This window comes from Oncorhynchus tshawytscha, unplaced genomic scaffold (genome assembly GCF_018296145.1).
Source record: "Oncorhynchus tshawytscha isolate Ot180627B unplaced genomic scaffold, Otsh_v2.0 Un_contig_9171_pilon_pilon, whole genome shotgun sequence".
Classification (NCBI taxonomy): domain Eukaryota; kingdom Metazoa; phylum Chordata; class Actinopteri; order Salmoniformes; family Salmonidae; genus Oncorhynchus; species Oncorhynchus tshawytscha.
In genome coordinates this window covers 47735-66289 of record NW_024608985.1, presented here as the reverse complement: position 1 = coordinate 66289, position 18555 = coordinate 47735, and the positions used below count along the sequence as shown (strand labels likewise).

Genomic DNA, 18555 nt, shown 5'->3' with positions numbered 1-18555 from the left:
GTAGTTGGCCCCCGGTGATGCGTTGTGCAAGCCGTACCACCCTCTGGAGAGCCTTGCGCTTGTGGGTGGTGCAGTTGCCGTGACAGGCTGTAAAACAGCCCGACAGGATGCTCTCGATTGTGCATCTGTAAAATTTAGTCAGGGTTTTGGGTGACAGGCTAAATTTCTTCAGCCTCCTGAGGTTAAAGAGGCACTCATGCGCCTTCTTCACTACACTGTCTGTGTGGGTGGACCATTTCAGTTTGTCTGTGAGGAGTACGCCCGGGAACTTTAAACGTTCCACCTTCTCCACTGCTGTCCCTTCGGTGTGGATACAGGGGTGCTCCCTCTGCTGTTTCCTGAAGTCAATGATCATCTCCTATGTTTTGTTGATGTTGAGTAAGAGGTTGTTTTCCTGACACCACACTCCAAGTGGCCTCACCTCGTCTCGTTGTTGTTGGCTATCAAGTCCACTACTGTTGTGTCGTCTGCAAACTTGATGATTGAGTTGGAGGCGTGCGTGGCCACGATGTCGTGGGTTAACAGGGAGTACAGGAAAGGGCTGAGCACGTATCCTTGTGGGGCCCCAGTGTTGAGGGTCAGTGAAGTGGAGATGTTGTTTCCTAACTTCACCACCTGGGGGCGGCCCGTCAGAAAGTCCAGAACCCAGTTGCACAGGGCTGGGTTGAGACTCAGGGCCAACAGCTTGATGAAGAGCTTCGAGGGTACTATGGTGTTGAATGCTGAGCTATAGTCAATAAACAGCATTCTTACATAAGTATTATTTTTGTCCAGATGGGTTAGGGCAGTGTGCAGTGAGATGGCGATTGCGTCATCTGTGGACCTGTTGGGGCGGTTTGCAAACTGAAGTGGGTGTAGGGTGGCCGGTAAGGTGGCGGTGATATGATCCTTGACTAGCCTCTCAAAGCACTTCATGATGACAGAAGTGAGTGCGACGGGCAGTAGATGTTTAATTCAGATACCTTTGCCTTCCTGTGTACAGGAACAATGGTAGCCATCTTGAAGCATGTGGGGACAACAGACTGGGATAGGGAGCGACTAAATATGTCTGTAAACACACCAGCCAGCTGGTCTGCAAGTGCTCTGAGGACGTGGCTAGGGATGCCGTCTGGGCCTGCAGCCTTGCGAGGGTTTGAGTTTGAGTTTATTTTATTTTTACAGGGACTGTGCACATTAATCAACATTTCAGTAAAAGTGCCGGTTTTAGCCGGCCGGCTAATTTTCAACCGTAGTCCCTGGGCAGGTTATTAAAAACAATAACAATACAGACAATCATTGAGCAGTGAGCACACGCAGAGCAACATAGGACAAGAAAGACATAGCATACAGACAGAGCAACATAGGACAAGCAAGACGTAGCATACAGACAGAGCAACATAGAACAAAAGGCAGCAAGACAAAATTCATAAAAGCAACAAAGTGTTTCCACACCTCACAAGCTACAGACAACAGACAACATGGAAAGCGGCAACACACAGCTAGGGATTATGATCACAAATCTGATTGACCTTTAGCCATGTATTCATACATTTTGTGAAAGTGTGATATGTGGTGCAGTTATGTGTGTCTGAAGGCAGTGAATTCCAGACATGGGAAGCTCTCACAGAGAAAGCGGATTTACTAAAGGTGCTTTTCTTTAAGGGAACTATACAGTCACCTCTCATGGCAGACCTTGTGGATCTGCTGCCATATGTTTGGGTTTTCTTTTTAACAAAAATACTGAGTGGAGGGGGAGCCAGGCCATTTAGGATCTTGCATACAAGACATGCGTCGGTGTATTGCACAAGATTTTCCCAACTCAGGAGCTCATGCTTTCTGAGGATGTGATGACGGCTATTGGGCTTCCTATCAAGCACTTTGAGAGCCTGTTTGTAGACAGACTGAATAGGTTTTAATGTTGAACAGCAAGCTTGGGCCCAACTAGTCAAGCAGTATGTTAAGTGGGGGAGTATCATAGATTTGAAGTACAGTTTTGTTACCTCTATAGTCAAACAATTTCGTATAAATCGGCAATTAGCTAGGTTGAATTTGGTTATCTGAATGACCTTTTTCACATGCTTTTTAAAAGAGAGGTTGGAATCAAGTATGATGCCAAGGTACTTAAAATCAGATACCACCTGGAGTTTCTTCCCTGACACAAAGACATCTGGTTCAGTAGCATCTGTTGCCGTATTTGTGAAGACAAGCAAACAGTTTTTTTCACATTGAGATGCTAACACGAGTCACTGAGCCACTTTGTAACCTGGACCATTACAGTAGTGAGTTCTTGTGAAGCTTGTTGTTTGCTCTTGGCATTCACATACAGTGGGGAGAACAAGTATTTGACACACTGCCCGATTTTGCAGGTTTTCCTACTTACAAAGCATGTAGAGGTCTGTAAATCTCTGCTGCAGTGTGTGCAAACCTGGTCAAGAACTACAGGAAACGTATGATCTCTGTAATTGCAAACAAAGGTTTCTGTACCAAATATTAAGTTCTGCTTTTCTGATGTATCAAATACTTATGTCATGCAATAACATGCAAATTAATTACTTTAAAATCATAATGTGATTTTCTGGATTTTTGTTTTAGATTCCGTCTCTCACAGTTGAAGTGTACCTATGATAAAAATTACAGACCTCTACGTGCTTTGTAAGTAGGAAAACCTGCAAAATCGGGCAGTGTATCAAATTCTTGTTCTCTCCACTGTATATCACTGTATCATCTGCATACATTTGAACTTCAGACCCAGTACAGACAGAAGGCAGATCCTTAATGTACAGGCTGAACAGGAGGGGCCCCAGTATTGACCCTTGGAGCACGCCCACATCATAGCTAAGTGTGGGCGACAGCTCATTGCTCACTCTGACACACTGAGTTCTGCCTTCAAGGTATGATTTCATCCATCTCAAGGCATCGGGGGAAAAGTTGAACTTGGACAATTTTGTGATGAGAATCTCATGGTTAACAGTATCAACAGACTTCCTTAGGTCCAGAAACACAGCTCCAACAACGCCCCCTTTGTCCATCTTGGGCTTCACATTTTCCAGAAGAAAACAGTTGCCGTTTCTGTGGAGTGTTTTGCTCTAAAGCCAAACTGCATGGAGTGTAATGTGAAGGGGCTGATGTTGAGGTGGGCAATCAGTTCTGCTACACACTTTTCAACAACCTTTGACACCACAGGTAGTATACTAATGGGCCTGTAGTTATTCACATCAGCAGGGTCGCCCAATTTAAAGATGGCCATTATTACAGCCGACTTCCATAACTTTGGAAACACCCCCTGACCAATAGTTGTGTTGGTGACCTTAGTAATGGGGCCAATGAGTGTCTATTTGTAGTTTTTAAGAAAGGCAGAGTCCAGCCAAAACACATCTTTGGCTTTAGAGTTCTTTAGTGAGCTAATCACCTTGTTTACCTTTGACTCAGAAACCTCCCTTATGATGAAGACAGGTTGAGCGTCATTCACTAGCACTGAGCCCAAGAAACCAGTGGAGGGGTTCTGTGTCAGTACCCTGACAGAGTCAATAAAGTAGGAATTGAAGGCTATTGCTATTTTGACTGCATCTTGTGTTAGATTGTTATTCACCATGATTTCTAGTCTTTTTGCAGTGTTACTATGTGTTTACATGTGTTAACAATGTGTTAACACATTTAAATGTTTTACTCACGTCAACGGCTGAGAAGGATAGGGGGGCCGCAGTCTTTGTTAGCAAGCCGTGACGGTGGCACTGTATTATCCTCAAAGCGGGCAAAGAAGGTGTTTACTTTGTCTGGAAGTGTGACGTCAGTATCCGTGACGAGGCTGTTATTGTAGTCTGTGATTTCCTGTGGACCCTGTAACATGTTAAAACCTGTTGGGGCAAGGAGTTCCCCTCAGGGAACTCCACCCCCCCCCCCGTTCCGCTGAAAAGGTGGCGCAGGGAATTCAAAAATATTCTTTAGAAATATTTAACTTTCACACATGAACAAGTCCAATACCTCAAATGAAAGATAAACATCTTGTTCATCTACCCATCATGTCAGATTTTTAAATGTTTTACAGCGAAAACACAACATATATTTATGTTAGACCACCACCAAACCAAAGAAAAAACGCAGCCATTTTTTCCAGACAAAGATAAAATCACAAAAGCAAGATTAGAAATAAAATGAATCACTAACCTTTTGAAAATCTTCATCAGATGACAGTCATATGACATGTTACACAGTACATTTATGTTTTGTTCGAAAATATGCATTTTTATATCCACACATCTCGGTTTACATTGATGCCATGTTCAGAAATTCCTCCAAAATATCCGGAGGAATTATAGAAAGCTATGCCAGATAACAGAAATACTCATCATAAACTTTGACTAAAGATACATGTTCTACATATAATTAAAGATACACTGGTTCTTAATGCAACCGCTGTGTCAGAGTTTTTTTAAACGTTACAGAAAAAGCCTAACATTGCAATAATCTGAGACGGCGCTCAGACGTAACCACCATGTTGGAGTCAACAGAAATACGAAATTACAACATAAATATTCCCTTACCTTTGATGATCTTTCATCAGAATGTCGTGCAAGGAGTCCTAGTTCCACAATAAATCGTTGTTTTGTTCCATAATGTCCAATACTAGTGTCCAAGTAGCTGCATTTGCTATCACTTTCAGCTCACGTGCCCAAAAACGGACTGCTGGTCCAAGATAACTCGCACAAAAACTTCCAAAAGATATATTCCAGGTCGAATAAACTGGTCAAACTAAATAGAGAATCAATCTTCAGGATGTTATTATCATATATATCCAATAACGTTCCAACCGGATCATACGTTTTCATCTGGGGCCGAATGGAACAGCCGTAGCACCCACAGAGAAATGCGCCACAGCAAAATGGCATTCTGTCAGGACACTGGCTATTTTCCCGCCCATTCGGTCAAAGTTCACAGCAAATGCTCCATTACACTTTCTACTGAATGAGGACATCTAGTGGAAGGCGTAGGAAGTGCTTCCAGATCCATATCTTGTTGGGAAAGGAGGGGGCGATGACGTCAAAGTTGCCCCAACAGAATTTCACTTCTTGTTTGGAAGATTGCCTGCCCTATGAGTTCTGTTATACTCACAGACATAATTCAAACAGTTTTTCTATCCAATAGTAATACTAATATGCATATATTAGCAATCTAGGACATAGTTTGATGCAGTTCACGATGGGCACGCAATTCATCCAAAGTGAAAATACTGCCCCCTATCCTCAACAAGTTAATGATATTCTCACTGTCTTCCATCTACTCTACATGTTTACAGATGACCTGAGGAAGGAGAGGAGTAAATAGTGTCTTCAGATCATCACTTTGCTAGAATTATGTGAAGCATTTAAAGTCTTCTTTTGTTGCTGTGCACATTTGAGATGTTTCTTCTGATGTTGGAACAGTGGTATGAGACAAGGGCCGGGATTTAATTCAAGGAGCATTATAACACAGCACACTGTAACACACTTTTAAAGGTATTTTACGCTTGAGTCGACATGTGCAGTGTTTACCATGAATGCAATCTATGCGAATGCTCGTGGAAAATGCCTTTTAAATGTGCATTGTCAGCTGTGAAGTGTCCTTCGGTATAGCACACACTGGATTGAATCCTTGACCAAGGAGTCCCAGAGAGAGACTACATCTTCTAATGTTCATTTTAATGATATTCTCACTGTCTTCCATCTACTCTACATATTTACAGATGACCTCACTAAGAAGCTAGGTATGTAGTGTTTTCAAATCATCACTTTGATAACATTATTAGAACCAAAAAAGTAAAAATTTCTCAAATGTACCGACTATAAGTAGGAAGAAATGTAAGAAACTTATTTTGAGCACATTGAAGATTTTCCTTCTGATGTTGGAACATTGATATGAGTCAAGGAGTTCCAGAGAGAGACTACATCTTCTAGTGTTCATGTTAATGATGTTCTCACTGTCTTCCATCTACTCTACATATTTACAGATGACTTGTCAAAGGAGAGAGGTAAGTAGTGGTTTTATTGTTCCTAACCCAGATAATACACATGACTGTAAAGATTCACTAAACAGACTACATCTTCTAGTGTTCATGTTAATGATGTTCTCACTGTCTTCCATCTACTCTACATATTTACAGATGTCCTCAATAAGGAGAAGGGTAAGTAGTGTCTTTAAATCATCACGTTGATAACATTTTGTAAACCCATGTCTCTTCTATCTATAACTTCTCAAGATGTAGAACCCACAATGTTGTTCACATTAATGTTCCCTGACTTTTCTTATTATCTATGTCTACAGATGAGGTTGAAAAGGATCTCACCAGTAAACTGGGTAAGTAGTGTCCTTCATATCCCAGTGTTTTCAGACCATAGAATGATGTTCTAGAACAGGATGTGTTGAGACTGTAGAGGACCACTAGACTAGAGATGGGTGGTCTCTGATACACCTGGATTACTGATGGACCAGTCACATTTAATGAATGAAATTAAGAAGTGGTGGTAGGGTAGAATATCTTTACTGGAGAATTTGTCTCACAGAGGTACGCTGGACTTATTTAAGTGGTGGAACTCAATTAGGATTTGTGACATTAGAGAAGTGATATGAGACAAGGAGTCCCAGAGAGAGACTACATCTTCTAGTGTTCATGTTAATGATGTTCTCACTGTCTTCCATCTACTCTACATGTTTACAGATGACCTCAAGGAGGAGAAGGGTAAGTAGTGTCTTCAGAGCATCACTTTGCTAGATTTACATAAACACAATTGTTTTGAGCACAAAGGGTAGTTGCTACATTCATTTTTTGACTTATAAATGAATTATATGTACCCATTGATTCTTGAAGAATATAACTTATAAATGATTAAAGAGCTTAGTTGATATGTTGTACCCCATCAGAACTCAAAATATAACCTTGTTTTATCTCAATGTTTGTAAACAAAGTAAATGTAAGCAAGCATTGTACAGCCTCCAAACATATTTTAAACTATAATGTTAATACTGTATAATGGATGGTCAGTCCTTGCATCCGTAGCTCTGTCTACGACTTTGAGAGTGATAATATTTCTCCAGCCCCTCCCTCAGATTATTACCAAAACAACAGTGGTGGGGATCATGCTTTGTTATTGTTTCAACTTCTGATTGGCCCCAGGTGTTCCTTCTGATGTTGGAACAGTGCTATGAGACAAGGGCCGGGATTCAATTCAAGGCACATTATAACGCAGCACACTATAACAGACTTTTAAAGGTAGTTTACGTTTGAGTCCACATGTGTAGTGTTTGCCATGAATGCAATCTATGTGAATGCAGGTGGAAAATGCCTTTAAATAGTGCATTGTCAGCTGTGAAGTGCCCTGTGGTACAGCACACATTGGATTTAATCCCGACCACGGTGTAACGGTTCCCTTTAGTTGAAGGATTGGCGTAGCCATACTCCCTGTGAGCCCCCCCCCCCCAAGAAATTTTTGGGGCTGACTCTCAGGCTTCCATCCGTGTCGCCGTGCTGCCTCGTCATACCAGCGCCTCTCCTCTTTCGCCGCCTCCAGTTCTTCTTTGGGGCGGCTATATTCTCCTGGCTGAGCCCAGGGTCCTCTTCCGTCTAATTCGTCCTCCCATGTCCAGTACTCCTCGCGCTGCTCCTGCTGCCTTTCACCACGCCGCTTGGTCCTGTTGTGGTGGGTGATTCTGTAACGGTTCCCTTTAGTTGAAGGAGAGTCGGACCAAAATGCGGCGTGATGATGATTCATGTTTGTTTAATGAAGAAAAAACTACACATGAATAAACTAACGAAAACAATAAACGTGAGAACTCAAAACAGCCCTATCTTGTACAAAGACAGGAACAATCACCCACAAACACACAGTGAAACCCAGGCTACCTAAATATGGTTCCCAATCAGAGACGATGATGAACACCTGCCTCTGATTGAGAACCATATCAGGCCAAACATAGAACTAGACAAACTAGACAATTAACATAGAATGCCCAACCAGATCACACCCTGACCAACCAAAACATAGAAACATACAAAGCAAACTATGGTCATGGTGTGACACAAGGAGTCCCAGAGACAGACGAGATCTTCTAGTTTTCATGTTGATGATGTTCTCACTGTCTTCCATCTACTCTACATATTTACAGTTAACCTCTGGGACCAGAATAGTAAGTCCAGTCTTCAGATCATCACTTTGATAACATTATTTGAACCACAAAAGTAAAATTTTCTTTAATTTACTGACTCCAAGTAGGAAAACACTTTAAGAAGGTTATTTTGAGCATATTGAAGATCTTCCTTCTGATGTTGGAACAGTGTTATGATACAAGGAGTCCCAGAGAGAGACTACATCTTCTAGTGTTCATGTTAATGATGTTCTCACTGTCTTCCATCTACTCTACATGTTTACAGATGAAATCAGGAAGGAGAAGGGTAAGTAGTCTTCAGAGCATCACTTTGATAGATTTACGTAAACACACATTTTTTTGAGCAAAAAGGGACAAAGGGTAGTTGATTCATCCATTTTTTTGACTTATAAATGAATTATATTTACCAATTAATTCTTGAAGAATATAACTTATAAATTATTAAAGAGCTTAGTTTAACTGTTGTACCCATCAGAACCCACAATATAACCTTGTTTTATCACAATGTTTGTAAACAAAGTAAATGCAAGCAAACACTATACAGCCTCCAAACATATTTAAAACTATAATGTTGATACTGTATAATGGCCAGTCCATGCATCCATAATTCTGTCTATGAATTTGAGAGTGACATTTCTCCAGCCCCTCCCTCAGCTTTTTACCAAAACAACAGTGGCTGTGATCACACTTTGTTATCGTTTCAACTTCCGATTGGCCCTAGATGGTCCTTCTGATGTTGGAACAGTCGTATGAGACAAGGGCCGGGATTCAATTCACGGCGCATTATAACGCAGCACACTGTAACAGACTTTTAAAGGTATTTTGAATCGACATGTGCAGTGTTTACTATGAATGTGATCTCTGTGAATGCCGGTGGAAAATGCCTTTAAAAGTGCATTGTCAGCTGTGAAGTACCCTGTTGTATAACGCACACTGGATTGAATCCCGACCAAGGAGTCCCAGAGAGAGACTACATATTCTAGTGTTCATTTTAATGATGTTCTCACTGTCTTCCATCTACTCTACATATTTACAGATGACCTCACTAGGAAGCTAAGTAAGTAGTGTCTTCAGATCGTCACTTTGATAACATTATTAGAACCAAAAAAGTTGAGTTTTCTAAGTAGGAAAAAATGTACTCTTATTTTCAGCACATTGAAGATGTTCCTGCTGATGTTGGAACATTGATATTTCTTTTATTTTCCCTTTATTTAACTAGACAAGTCAGTTAACAACAAATTCTTATTTTCAATGACGGCCTAGGAACTTTGGTTTAACTGTCTTGTTCAGGGGCAGAATGACAGATTATCACCTTGTCAGCTCGAGGATTTGATCTTGCAACCTTTCGGTTACTAGTCCAACGCTCAAACCGCTAGGCTACCTGCCGCCCCGATATGAGACAAGGAGTCCCAGAGAGAGACTACATCTTCTAGTGTTCATGTAAATGATGTTCTCACTGTCTTCCATCTACTCTACATATTTACAGATTACCTCAGTGGGAAGCTAGGTAAGTAGTGTGTTCAGATCATCACCTTAATTACAACATTATGTAAACCAATGTTTCTTCTATAGATGTAACTTCTTGGGAAGTAGAAAAGTCATTCATGTTGATGTTCTAGAACAGGATGTGTTGAGGCTGTAGAGGCACACTAGACTAGAGAGAGGTAGTATCTGATACACCTGGATCACTGATGGACCAGTCACATTTAATGAATGAAATTAAGACATGGTGGCAGGGTAGAATTACTTCAGTGGAAAAGTTGTCTCAGAGGTACACTGGACTCATTTAGGTGCCTGGAACTCAATTAGGATTTGTGGCGTTCGGGAAGTGATTTGAGACAAGGAGTCCCAGAGAGAGACTACATCTTCTAGTGTTCATGTTCAAATCAAATGTTATTTGTCACATACACATGGTTATCAGATGTTAATGTGAGTGTAGTGATGTGCTTGTGCTTCTAGTTCCAACAGTGCAGTAATATCTAACAAGTAATATCTAACAATTCCCCACACCCCCTACTTCACACAAATATAAAGGGTTGAATGAGAATATGTACAAATAAATACATGGATGAGCTATGGCCGAGCGGCATCGGCAAGGTGCAGTAGATGGTATAAAATACAGTATATACATATGATATGAGTAAAGTAAGATATGTAAACATTATTAAAGTGGCATTATTTAGAGTGACATTGTTTACAGTGACTAGAGATCCATTTATTAAAGTGTCTAGTGATTTTGTCTCAGTGTAGGCAGCAGTTTCTCTGAGTTAGTGATGACTGTTTATCAGTCTGATGGCCTTGAGATAGAAGCTGTTTTTCAGTCTCTCAGTTCCAGCTTTGATGCACATGTACTGACCTCGCCTTCTGAATGATAGTGGTGTGAACAGGCAGTGGCTTGGGTGGTTGTTGTCCTTGATTATCTTTTTGACCTTCCTATGACATCGGGTGGTGTAGGTGTCCTGGAGGGCAGGTAGTTTGCCCCCGAGTGATGCGTTGTGCAGACCGCCGTCTGGAGAGCCAAGCGGTTGTGGGCGCTGCAGTTGCCATACCAGGCTGTGATACAGCCTGACAGGATGCCCGCAATTGTGCATCTGTAAAAGTTAGTCAAGGTTTTGGGTGACAGGCTACATTTCTTCAGCCTCCTGAGGTTAAAGAGGCGCTGTTGCACCTTCTTCACTACACTGTCTGTGTGGGTGGACCATTTCAGTTTGTCTGTGAGGAGTACGCCCGGGAACTTTAAACGTTCCACCTTCTCCACTGCTGTCCCTTCAGTGTGGATACAGGGGTGCTCCCTCTGCTTTTTCCTGAAGTCCACGATCATCTCCTATGTTTTGTTGATGTTGAGTGAGAGGTTGTTTTCCTGACACCACACTCCAAGTGCCCTCACCTCCTCCCTGTAGGCTCGTCGTCTCGTTGTTGTTGGTTATCAAGTCCACTACTGTTGTGTCGTCTGCAAACTTGATGATTGAGTTGGAGGCGTGCGTGGCCACGATATTGTGGGTTAACAGGGAGTACAGGAAAGGGCTGAGTACGTATCCTTGTGGGGCCCCAGTGTTGAGGGTCAGCTAAGTGGAGATGTTGTTTCCTACCTTCACCACCTGGGGCGGCCCGTCAGAAAATCCAGGATCCAGTTGCACAGGGCGGGGTTGAGACTCAGGGCCCCCAGCTCGATGATGAGCTTGGAGGGTACTATGGTGTTGAATGCTGACCTGAAGTCAATGAACAGCATTCTTACATAAGTATTATTTTTGTCCAGATGGGTTAGTGCAGTGTGCAGTGAGATGGCGATTCCGTCATCTGTGGACCTGTTGGGGCGGTATGCAAACTGAAGTGGGTCTAGGCTGGCCGGTAAGGTGGCGGATGATATGATCCTTGACTAGCCTCTCAAAGCACTTCATGATGACAGAAGTGAGTGCTACGGGCAGTAGTTATTTTGTTCAGTTATCTTTGCCTTCTTGGGTACAGCAACAGTGGTAGCCATCTTGAAGCATGTGGGGCCAACAGACTGGGATAGGGAGCGATTGAATATGCCTGTAAACACACCAGCCAGCTGGTCTGCGCATGCTCTGAGTACACAGCTTTAGATACCGTCTGGGCCAGCAGCCTTGCGAGGGTTAACACGTTTAAATGTTTTACTCACTTCAACCACTGAGAAGGAGATGGGGAACCACAGTCTTTGTTAGCGAGCCGCGATGGGCGACGGTGGCACTGTATTATCCTCAAAGGGGGCACAGAAGTTGTTTAGTTTGTCTGGAAGCGTGACATCGGTATCAGTGACGTGGCTGTTTTTGTTTTTGTAGTCTGTGATTTCCTGTTGACCCTGTAACATGTTAATGATGTTCTCACTGTCTTCCATCTACTCTACATGTTTACAGATGACCTGAAGAAGGAGAGAAGTAAGTAGTGTCTTCAGATCATCACTTTGCTAGAATTATGTGAAGTATATAAAGTATTTTTTTGTTGCTGATCACATTTAATATGTTCTTTCTGATATTAGAGCAGTGGTATGAAACAAGAGCTGGGATTCAATTCATGTTGCATTATAATGCAGCACACTATAACAGACTTTTAAAGCTTTTTTATGTTTGAGTCGACATGTGCGATGTTTATCATGAAGGTGATCTCTGTGAATGCTGGTGGAAAATGCCTTAAAGTTCTTGATGCACCCATCCCGTTAGCGGGATCATTTTCGTCAACATCCGCTGAATTGCAGAGCGCCAAATGCAAATTAAATTACTAAAAATATTTAATTTTCATGAAATCACATGTGCAATATAGCAAAACACAGTTTAGCTTGTTGTTAATCCACCTGGCGTGTCAGATTTCAAAAAAGCTTTTCTGCAAAAGCATACCAAGCGTTTATGTAAGGACATCTCTCTCAGCAGACAAAACATTACAAACAGCTAGCAGCCAAGTAGATTGGTCACGAAAGTCAGAAAAGCAATAAAATGAATCGCTTACCTTAGATGATTCTCGGATGTTTGCACTCACGAGACTCCCAGTTACACAATAAATGGTCCTTTTGTTCCATATAGATTATTTTATTATTTTTATGTCCAAAATGCCTCCATTTGTTTTGCGTGTTATGTTCAGAAATCGACAGGCTCGAGCGTCACAACCGGGCAGAGAAATTCCATGTCAAACGTTTTTTTATAAACAATCCTCAGGTTGTTTTTACAATATATAATCGATAATATTTCAACCGGACTGTACCTTCTTCAAAAGGAGAGAGAGAGAAAATATCTGCTCCAAGCTGTTGCAAAACGCTACTGGCACCCAGCCATCCAATGACACGATGTGATCTTTCTCGCTCATTTTTCATAATAAAAGCCTGAAACTATGTTTAAAGACTGTTCACAACATGTGGAAGCCATAGGAAAAGGAATCTGGTTGATATCCCTTTAAATGGAGCAAAGGCAGGCAATGGAACAGAGAGCTTTCAGGAAAAACAGCACCTCCGGGTTGGATTTTCCTCAGGTTTTCGCCTGCAATATCAGTTCTGTTATATTCACAGACAATATTTTGACAGTTTTCTATCCTAATCTGACAATTATATGCATATTCTAGATTCTGGGCCTGAGAAATAGGCAGTTTCATTTGGGTACGTTTTTCATCCAGACATCAAAATACTGCCCCCTACACTCAACAGGTTAACAAGTGCATTGTTAGCTGTGAAGTGCCCTGCGTTATACTGCACATTAAATTGAATCCTGACCATTGAATCCCAGAGAGAAACTACATCTTCTAGTGTTCATGTTAATGATGTTCTCACTGTCTTCCATCTACTCTACATGTTTACAGAGGACCTCTGGGCTCAGAATAGTAAGTACAGTACTGTCTTCAGATCATCACTTTGATAACATTATATAAACTAATGTCTCTTCTATAGATGTAACTTCTAGTAAAGTAGAAAAACATCATGTTGTGCATATTAATGTTCCCTGACTTATCTGATGTTGGAACATTTATATGAGACAAGGAGTCCCAGAGAGAGACTACATCTTCTCGTGTTCATGTTCATGTTAATGATGTTCTCACTGTCTTCCATCTACTCTACATATTTACAGATGAAATCAGGGAGGAGAAGTGTGAAGTAGAAGTAGTGTCTTCAGATCATCACTCTGATACATTTACGCAAAACACATTTTTTTGAGCACAAAGGGACAATCGTTAGTTGGTACATCCATTTTTTTAACTTATAAATTAATTATATGTACCCATTTAATCTTGAAGAATGTAAAATATTTAAAACTATAATGTTTATACTGTATAATGGATGGTCAGTCCTTGCATCCATAATTCTGTCTATGAATTTGAGAGTGATATTATTTCTCCAGCCCCTCCCTCAGCTTTTTACCAAAACAACAGTGGCTGTGATCACACGTTGTTATTGTTTCAACTTCTGATTGGCCCCAGATGTTCCTTCTGATGTTGGAACAGTGGTATGAGACAAGGGCCGGGATTCAATTCAAGGTGCATTATACCGCAGCACACTGTAACAGACTTTTAAAGGTATTTTATGTTTGAGTCGACATGTGCAGTGTTTATCATTAATGTGATCTCTGTGAATGCCGGTGGAAAATGTCTTTTAAAAGTGAATTGTCAGCTGTGAAGTGCCCTGTTGTATAACGCACACTGGATTGAATCCTGACCAAGGAGTCCCAGAGAGAGACTACATCTTCTAGTGTTCATGTTAATGATGTTCTCACTGTCTTCCATCTACTCTACATGTTTACAGCTAACCTCTCGGCCCAGAATAGTAAGTAGTGTCTTCGGACCGTCATTCTGATAACATTATTAGAACCACAAAAGTCTAATTAGCTCTAATCTACGGACTTTAAGTTGGAAAATATGTAAAAAGGTTATTTTGAGCACATTGAATATGTTCCTTTTGATGTTGGAACATTGATATGAGACAAGGAGTCCCAGAGAGAGACCTACATCTTCGTGTGTTCATGTTCATGATGTTCACGGTCTTCCATCTACTCTACATATTTACAGATTTCCTCAAGGAAGAGAGGGGTAAGTAGTGTCTTCAGATCATCATGCTGCTACCTATGTAAACCAATGTCTCTGCTATAGATGTACAGTTTCTTCAGAAAGTATTCACACATGTTGTTACAAAATAGGTTTCAAATGTGTTTAATTGTCATTTTTGGTTAAAGATCTACACAATATATTGGAGTAAAAAAATTCTAACATGTATTACAGATGAATGAGAAATAAAAACACTAATGTACAGTATCTTTATTAGATTAGTATTCAACCCCCTGATTCAATACATGTTAGAAACATCTTTGGCAGCAATTAAAGCTGTGAGTCTTTTTGGGTAAGTCTCTAAAAGCCTTGCACATCAGGATTGTACAATATTTGCCCATTTATTGTTTTAAATATTCTTCAAGCTCCGTCATAGATTTTCAACCTGATTTTGTCAGGACCCGGTACGAACTCGGGTCTCCGGTGTGAGAAACAGTCACTTAGCCACTAATAGTCGGTAGAACCCAGAAGATGAGGCAGACACAGCAGTATTAGAGACGGTGTTTTAATAAAGTAAAAAGGAAAGTTCTTCAGGCGAAAATTTAAATCCACAACGTCAAAAGTAATTCCAAGAGAACAAAGGTAATCCTCCAAGTCAAAAGGTACATCCACAAGGTGGTAGGTACAGCAGAAAAAAGCCTCAAAAGATAATCAAAAATAAATAAACGAGACCAAAAACAGAGTACTACAAGAGAGTCCAACTGGAGCAACAAAAGTTCACAGCATACTGGGGCTGGGTGCCAACATACAAACACAGAGCAAAGACCTGAGGAACACTAAGGGTTTAAATACAATCAGGGGAAACGAGGCACAGGTGCAAATAATAACTGGGAACAAGAGAAAACAAAAGGGTCAAAAAGCACAATGGAGGCATCTAGTGACCAAAACCGGAACAACCCTGGCCAAATCCTGACAGATTTAAGTCAAAACTGTAACTAGTCCATTCAGGAACATTCAATGTCATCTTGGGAAGCAACTCCAGTGTAGATTTAGCCTTGTGTTTTAGGTTATTGCTGAGGTCCTGCTGAAAGGTGAATTTGTCTCCCAGTGTCTGTTGGAAAGCAGAATGAACCAGGTTTTCCTCTATTTTTTTTTCCTCAAGTTTTTTTTTTGCTTAGCTCCATTCTGTTTTTATTTGCCACTACATCTTCTAGTGTTCATGTTAATGATGTTCTCACTGTCTTCCATCTACTCTACATATTTACAGATCGCCTCAGGGGGGAGAAGGGTAAGTAGTGTCTTCAGATCATCACGTTGATAACATTTTGTAAACCGATGTCTCTTCTATCTATAACTTCTAAAGACTTTTATTATTATCTGTGTCTAAAGATAAGGTTGAAAAGGATCTCACCAGTAAACTGGGTAGGTAGTGTCCTCCATATCCCAGTGTCTTCCAACCATATAATGATGTTCTAGAACAGGATGTGTTGAGTCTCTGATACACCTGGATCACTGATGGACCAGCCACATTTAATGAATGAAAATAAGAAGTGGTTGGATAGAATATCTTTACTGGAGAAGTTGTCTCACAGAGGTACGCTGGACTCATTTAGGTGGTGGAACTGATTTAGGATTTGTGACGTTAGAGAAGTGATATGAGACACAGAGTCCCAGAGAGAGAGACTACATCTTCTAGTGTTCATGTTAATGATGTTCTCACTGTCTTCCATCTACTCTACTTATTTACAGATGACCTCAAGAAGGACAAGGGTAAGTAGTGTCTTCAGATCATCACTTTGTTTGAATGACGTGAAGTATTTTACATATTTTCTCTTGCTGAGCACAAAGGGCCAATCGGTAGTTGAGACATCCAGTTTTGGACTTATAGACGAATGATATGTGTACCCATTGATTCTTGAAGATTATAACACATAAATGATTAAAGAGCTTAGTTTAACTGTTATACCCCATCAGATGCCAAAATATAAACTTGTTTTAAATCAAATCAAATAGTTGTCGTCACATGCGCCGAATACAACAAGGTGTAGACCTTATCGAGAAATGCTTACTTACAAGCCCTTAACCAACAATGCAGTTTTAAGAAAATAGAGTTAAGAAAATGTTTACTAAATAAACTAAATAAAAAATATGATAAAAAAAGTTACACAATAAAATAACAATAACTAGGCTATATACAGGGGTACCGGTACTGAATCAGTGTGCCGGGGTACAGGTTAGAGGTAATTTGTACATGTAGGTAGGAGTAAAGTGAATATGCATAGATAATAAACATCGAATAGCATCAGTGTAAAAACAAAGAGGGGTGGGGGGGTCAATGTAAGTAGTCCAAGTGGCTATTTGATTAATTCTTCAGCAGTCTTATAGCTTCGGGGTAGACGCTGTTAAGGAGCCTTTTGGAACTAGACTTGCTTCTCCTTTACCGCTTGCCGTGCGGTATCAAGGAGCACAGTCTATGACTTGGGTGACTGGAATCTTTGACAGTTTTTTGGGCCTTCCTCTGACACCGCCTAGTATATACTGTATAGTCAGGTCCATAAATATTTGGTTATTATCAATTTGGCTCTGTACGCCACCACAATGGATTTGAAAGGAAACAATCAAGATGAGCTGAAAGTGTAGACTTTCATCTTTATTTTTAGGGTATTTACATCCTAATTGGGTGAACAGTGTTAATTACAGCACTTCTTATATGTGGTCCACCTAATTTTAGGGGCTCAAAAGTAATTGGACAAACTAACATAATCATAAATTAAATTGTGAGTTTTAATACTTGCTTGCAAATCCTTTTGCGGTCAATGACTGCCTGAAGTCTGGAACCCATAGAGATCACCAGATGCTGTGTTTCTTCCCTGGTGATGCTCTGCCAGGCCTTTACTGCAGCTGTCTTCAGTTCCTACTTGTTCTCGGGGCGTTTTGCATTCATTTTTACCTTCAGCAAGTGAAATACATGCTCAATTAGATTCAGGTCAAGGTGATTGACTTGGCCATTGCAGAACATTCCACTTCTTTGCCTTAAAAAAGTATTGGGTTGCTTTTGCAGTATGTTTCGAGTCATTGTCCATCTGCACTGTGAAGCGCCTTCCATTGAGTTTTGAAGCACTTGGCTGAATCTGAGCAGATAATAACATTAGCCCTAAACACTTCATAATTCATCCTGCTGTTTTTGTCAGCAGTCACATCATCAATAAATACAAGGGAACCAGTTCCATTAGCAGCCATACATGCCCACCCCATAACACTACCTCCACCATGCTTCACAGATGAGGTGGTATGCTTCGGATCATGATCTGTTCCTTCCCTTCTCCATACTCTTCTCTTCCCATCATTCTGGTACAAGTTGATCTTTGTTTCATCTGACCATAGGATGTTGTTCCAGAAATGTACAGGCTTTTTTACATGTTTTTTGGCAAACTCTAATCTGGTCTTCCTGTTTTTGAGGCTTATCAATGATTTACGTCTTGTGGTAAACCCTCTGTGTTTACTCTGGTGAAGTCACTTTGACACCGATACGCCTACCTCCTGGAGGGTGTTCTTGATCTGGACAACTGTTGTGAAGGGGTTTTTCTTCACCAGGGATAGAATTCTTTTATCATCCACCACAGTTGTTTTCTATGGTCTTCCAGGCCTTTTGGTGTCCCTGAACTCACCAGTGTGTCCTTTCTTTTTAAGAATGTGCCAAAATTGGCCACACCGAATGGTTTTGCTATCTCTCTGATGGGTTTGTTTAGATTCAGCCTAATTATTGCTTGCTTCACTGGCAGTGACAGCTCTTTGGACTTCCTATTGAGGGTTAACAGTAACAGATTCCAAATGCAAATGCCACAAATCAACTCTAGACCTTTTATCTGCTTACTTGTAAATTATCTAATGAGGGAAAAGCACACACCTGGCCATGGAACAGCTGAGCAACCCAATTGTCCAATTACTTTTGGTCCCTTAAAA

The 18555-nt window shown here is 40.9% G+C and overlaps 1 protein-coding gene across 1 annotated transcript in view; it reads left to right on the top strand.

The window, feature by feature from the left end:
- LOC112257357 (E3 ubiquitin-protein ligase TRIM38) overlaps positions 1 to 18555 on the top strand; it is a gene marked incomplete at its 5' end in the record, with an annotated part of 77269 nt that overhangs the window by 29419 nt on the left and 29295 nt on the right. The window contains 17 exons of the mRNA XM_042313961.1: positions 5699 to 5719; positions 5963 to 5983; positions 6116 to 6136; positions 6277 to 6309; positions 6671 to 6691; positions 8116 to 8136; positions 8381 to 8401; positions 9152 to 9172; positions 9602 to 9622; positions 11991 to 12011; positions 13417 to 13437; positions 13683 to 13703; positions 14354 to 14374; positions 14617 to 14637; positions 15860 to 15880; positions 15982 to 16014; positions 16342 to 16362. Coding sequence (XP_042169895.1) covers positions 5699 to 5719; positions 5963 to 5983; positions 6116 to 6136; positions 6277 to 6309; positions 6671 to 6691; positions 8116 to 8136; positions 8381 to 8401; positions 9152 to 9172; positions 9602 to 9622; positions 11991 to 12011; positions 13417 to 13437; positions 13683 to 13703; positions 14354 to 14374; positions 14617 to 14637; positions 15860 to 15880; positions 15982 to 16014; positions 16342 to 16362 — 381 coding nt within the window. The remainder of the gene's footprint in view (positions 1 to 5698; positions 5720 to 5962; positions 5984 to 6115; positions 6137 to 6276; positions 6310 to 6670; positions 6692 to 8115; positions 8137 to 8380; positions 8402 to 9151; positions 9173 to 9601; positions 9623 to 11990; positions 12012 to 13416; positions 13438 to 13682; positions 13704 to 14353; positions 14375 to 14616; positions 14638 to 15859; positions 15881 to 15981; positions 16015 to 16341; positions 16363 to 18555) is intronic.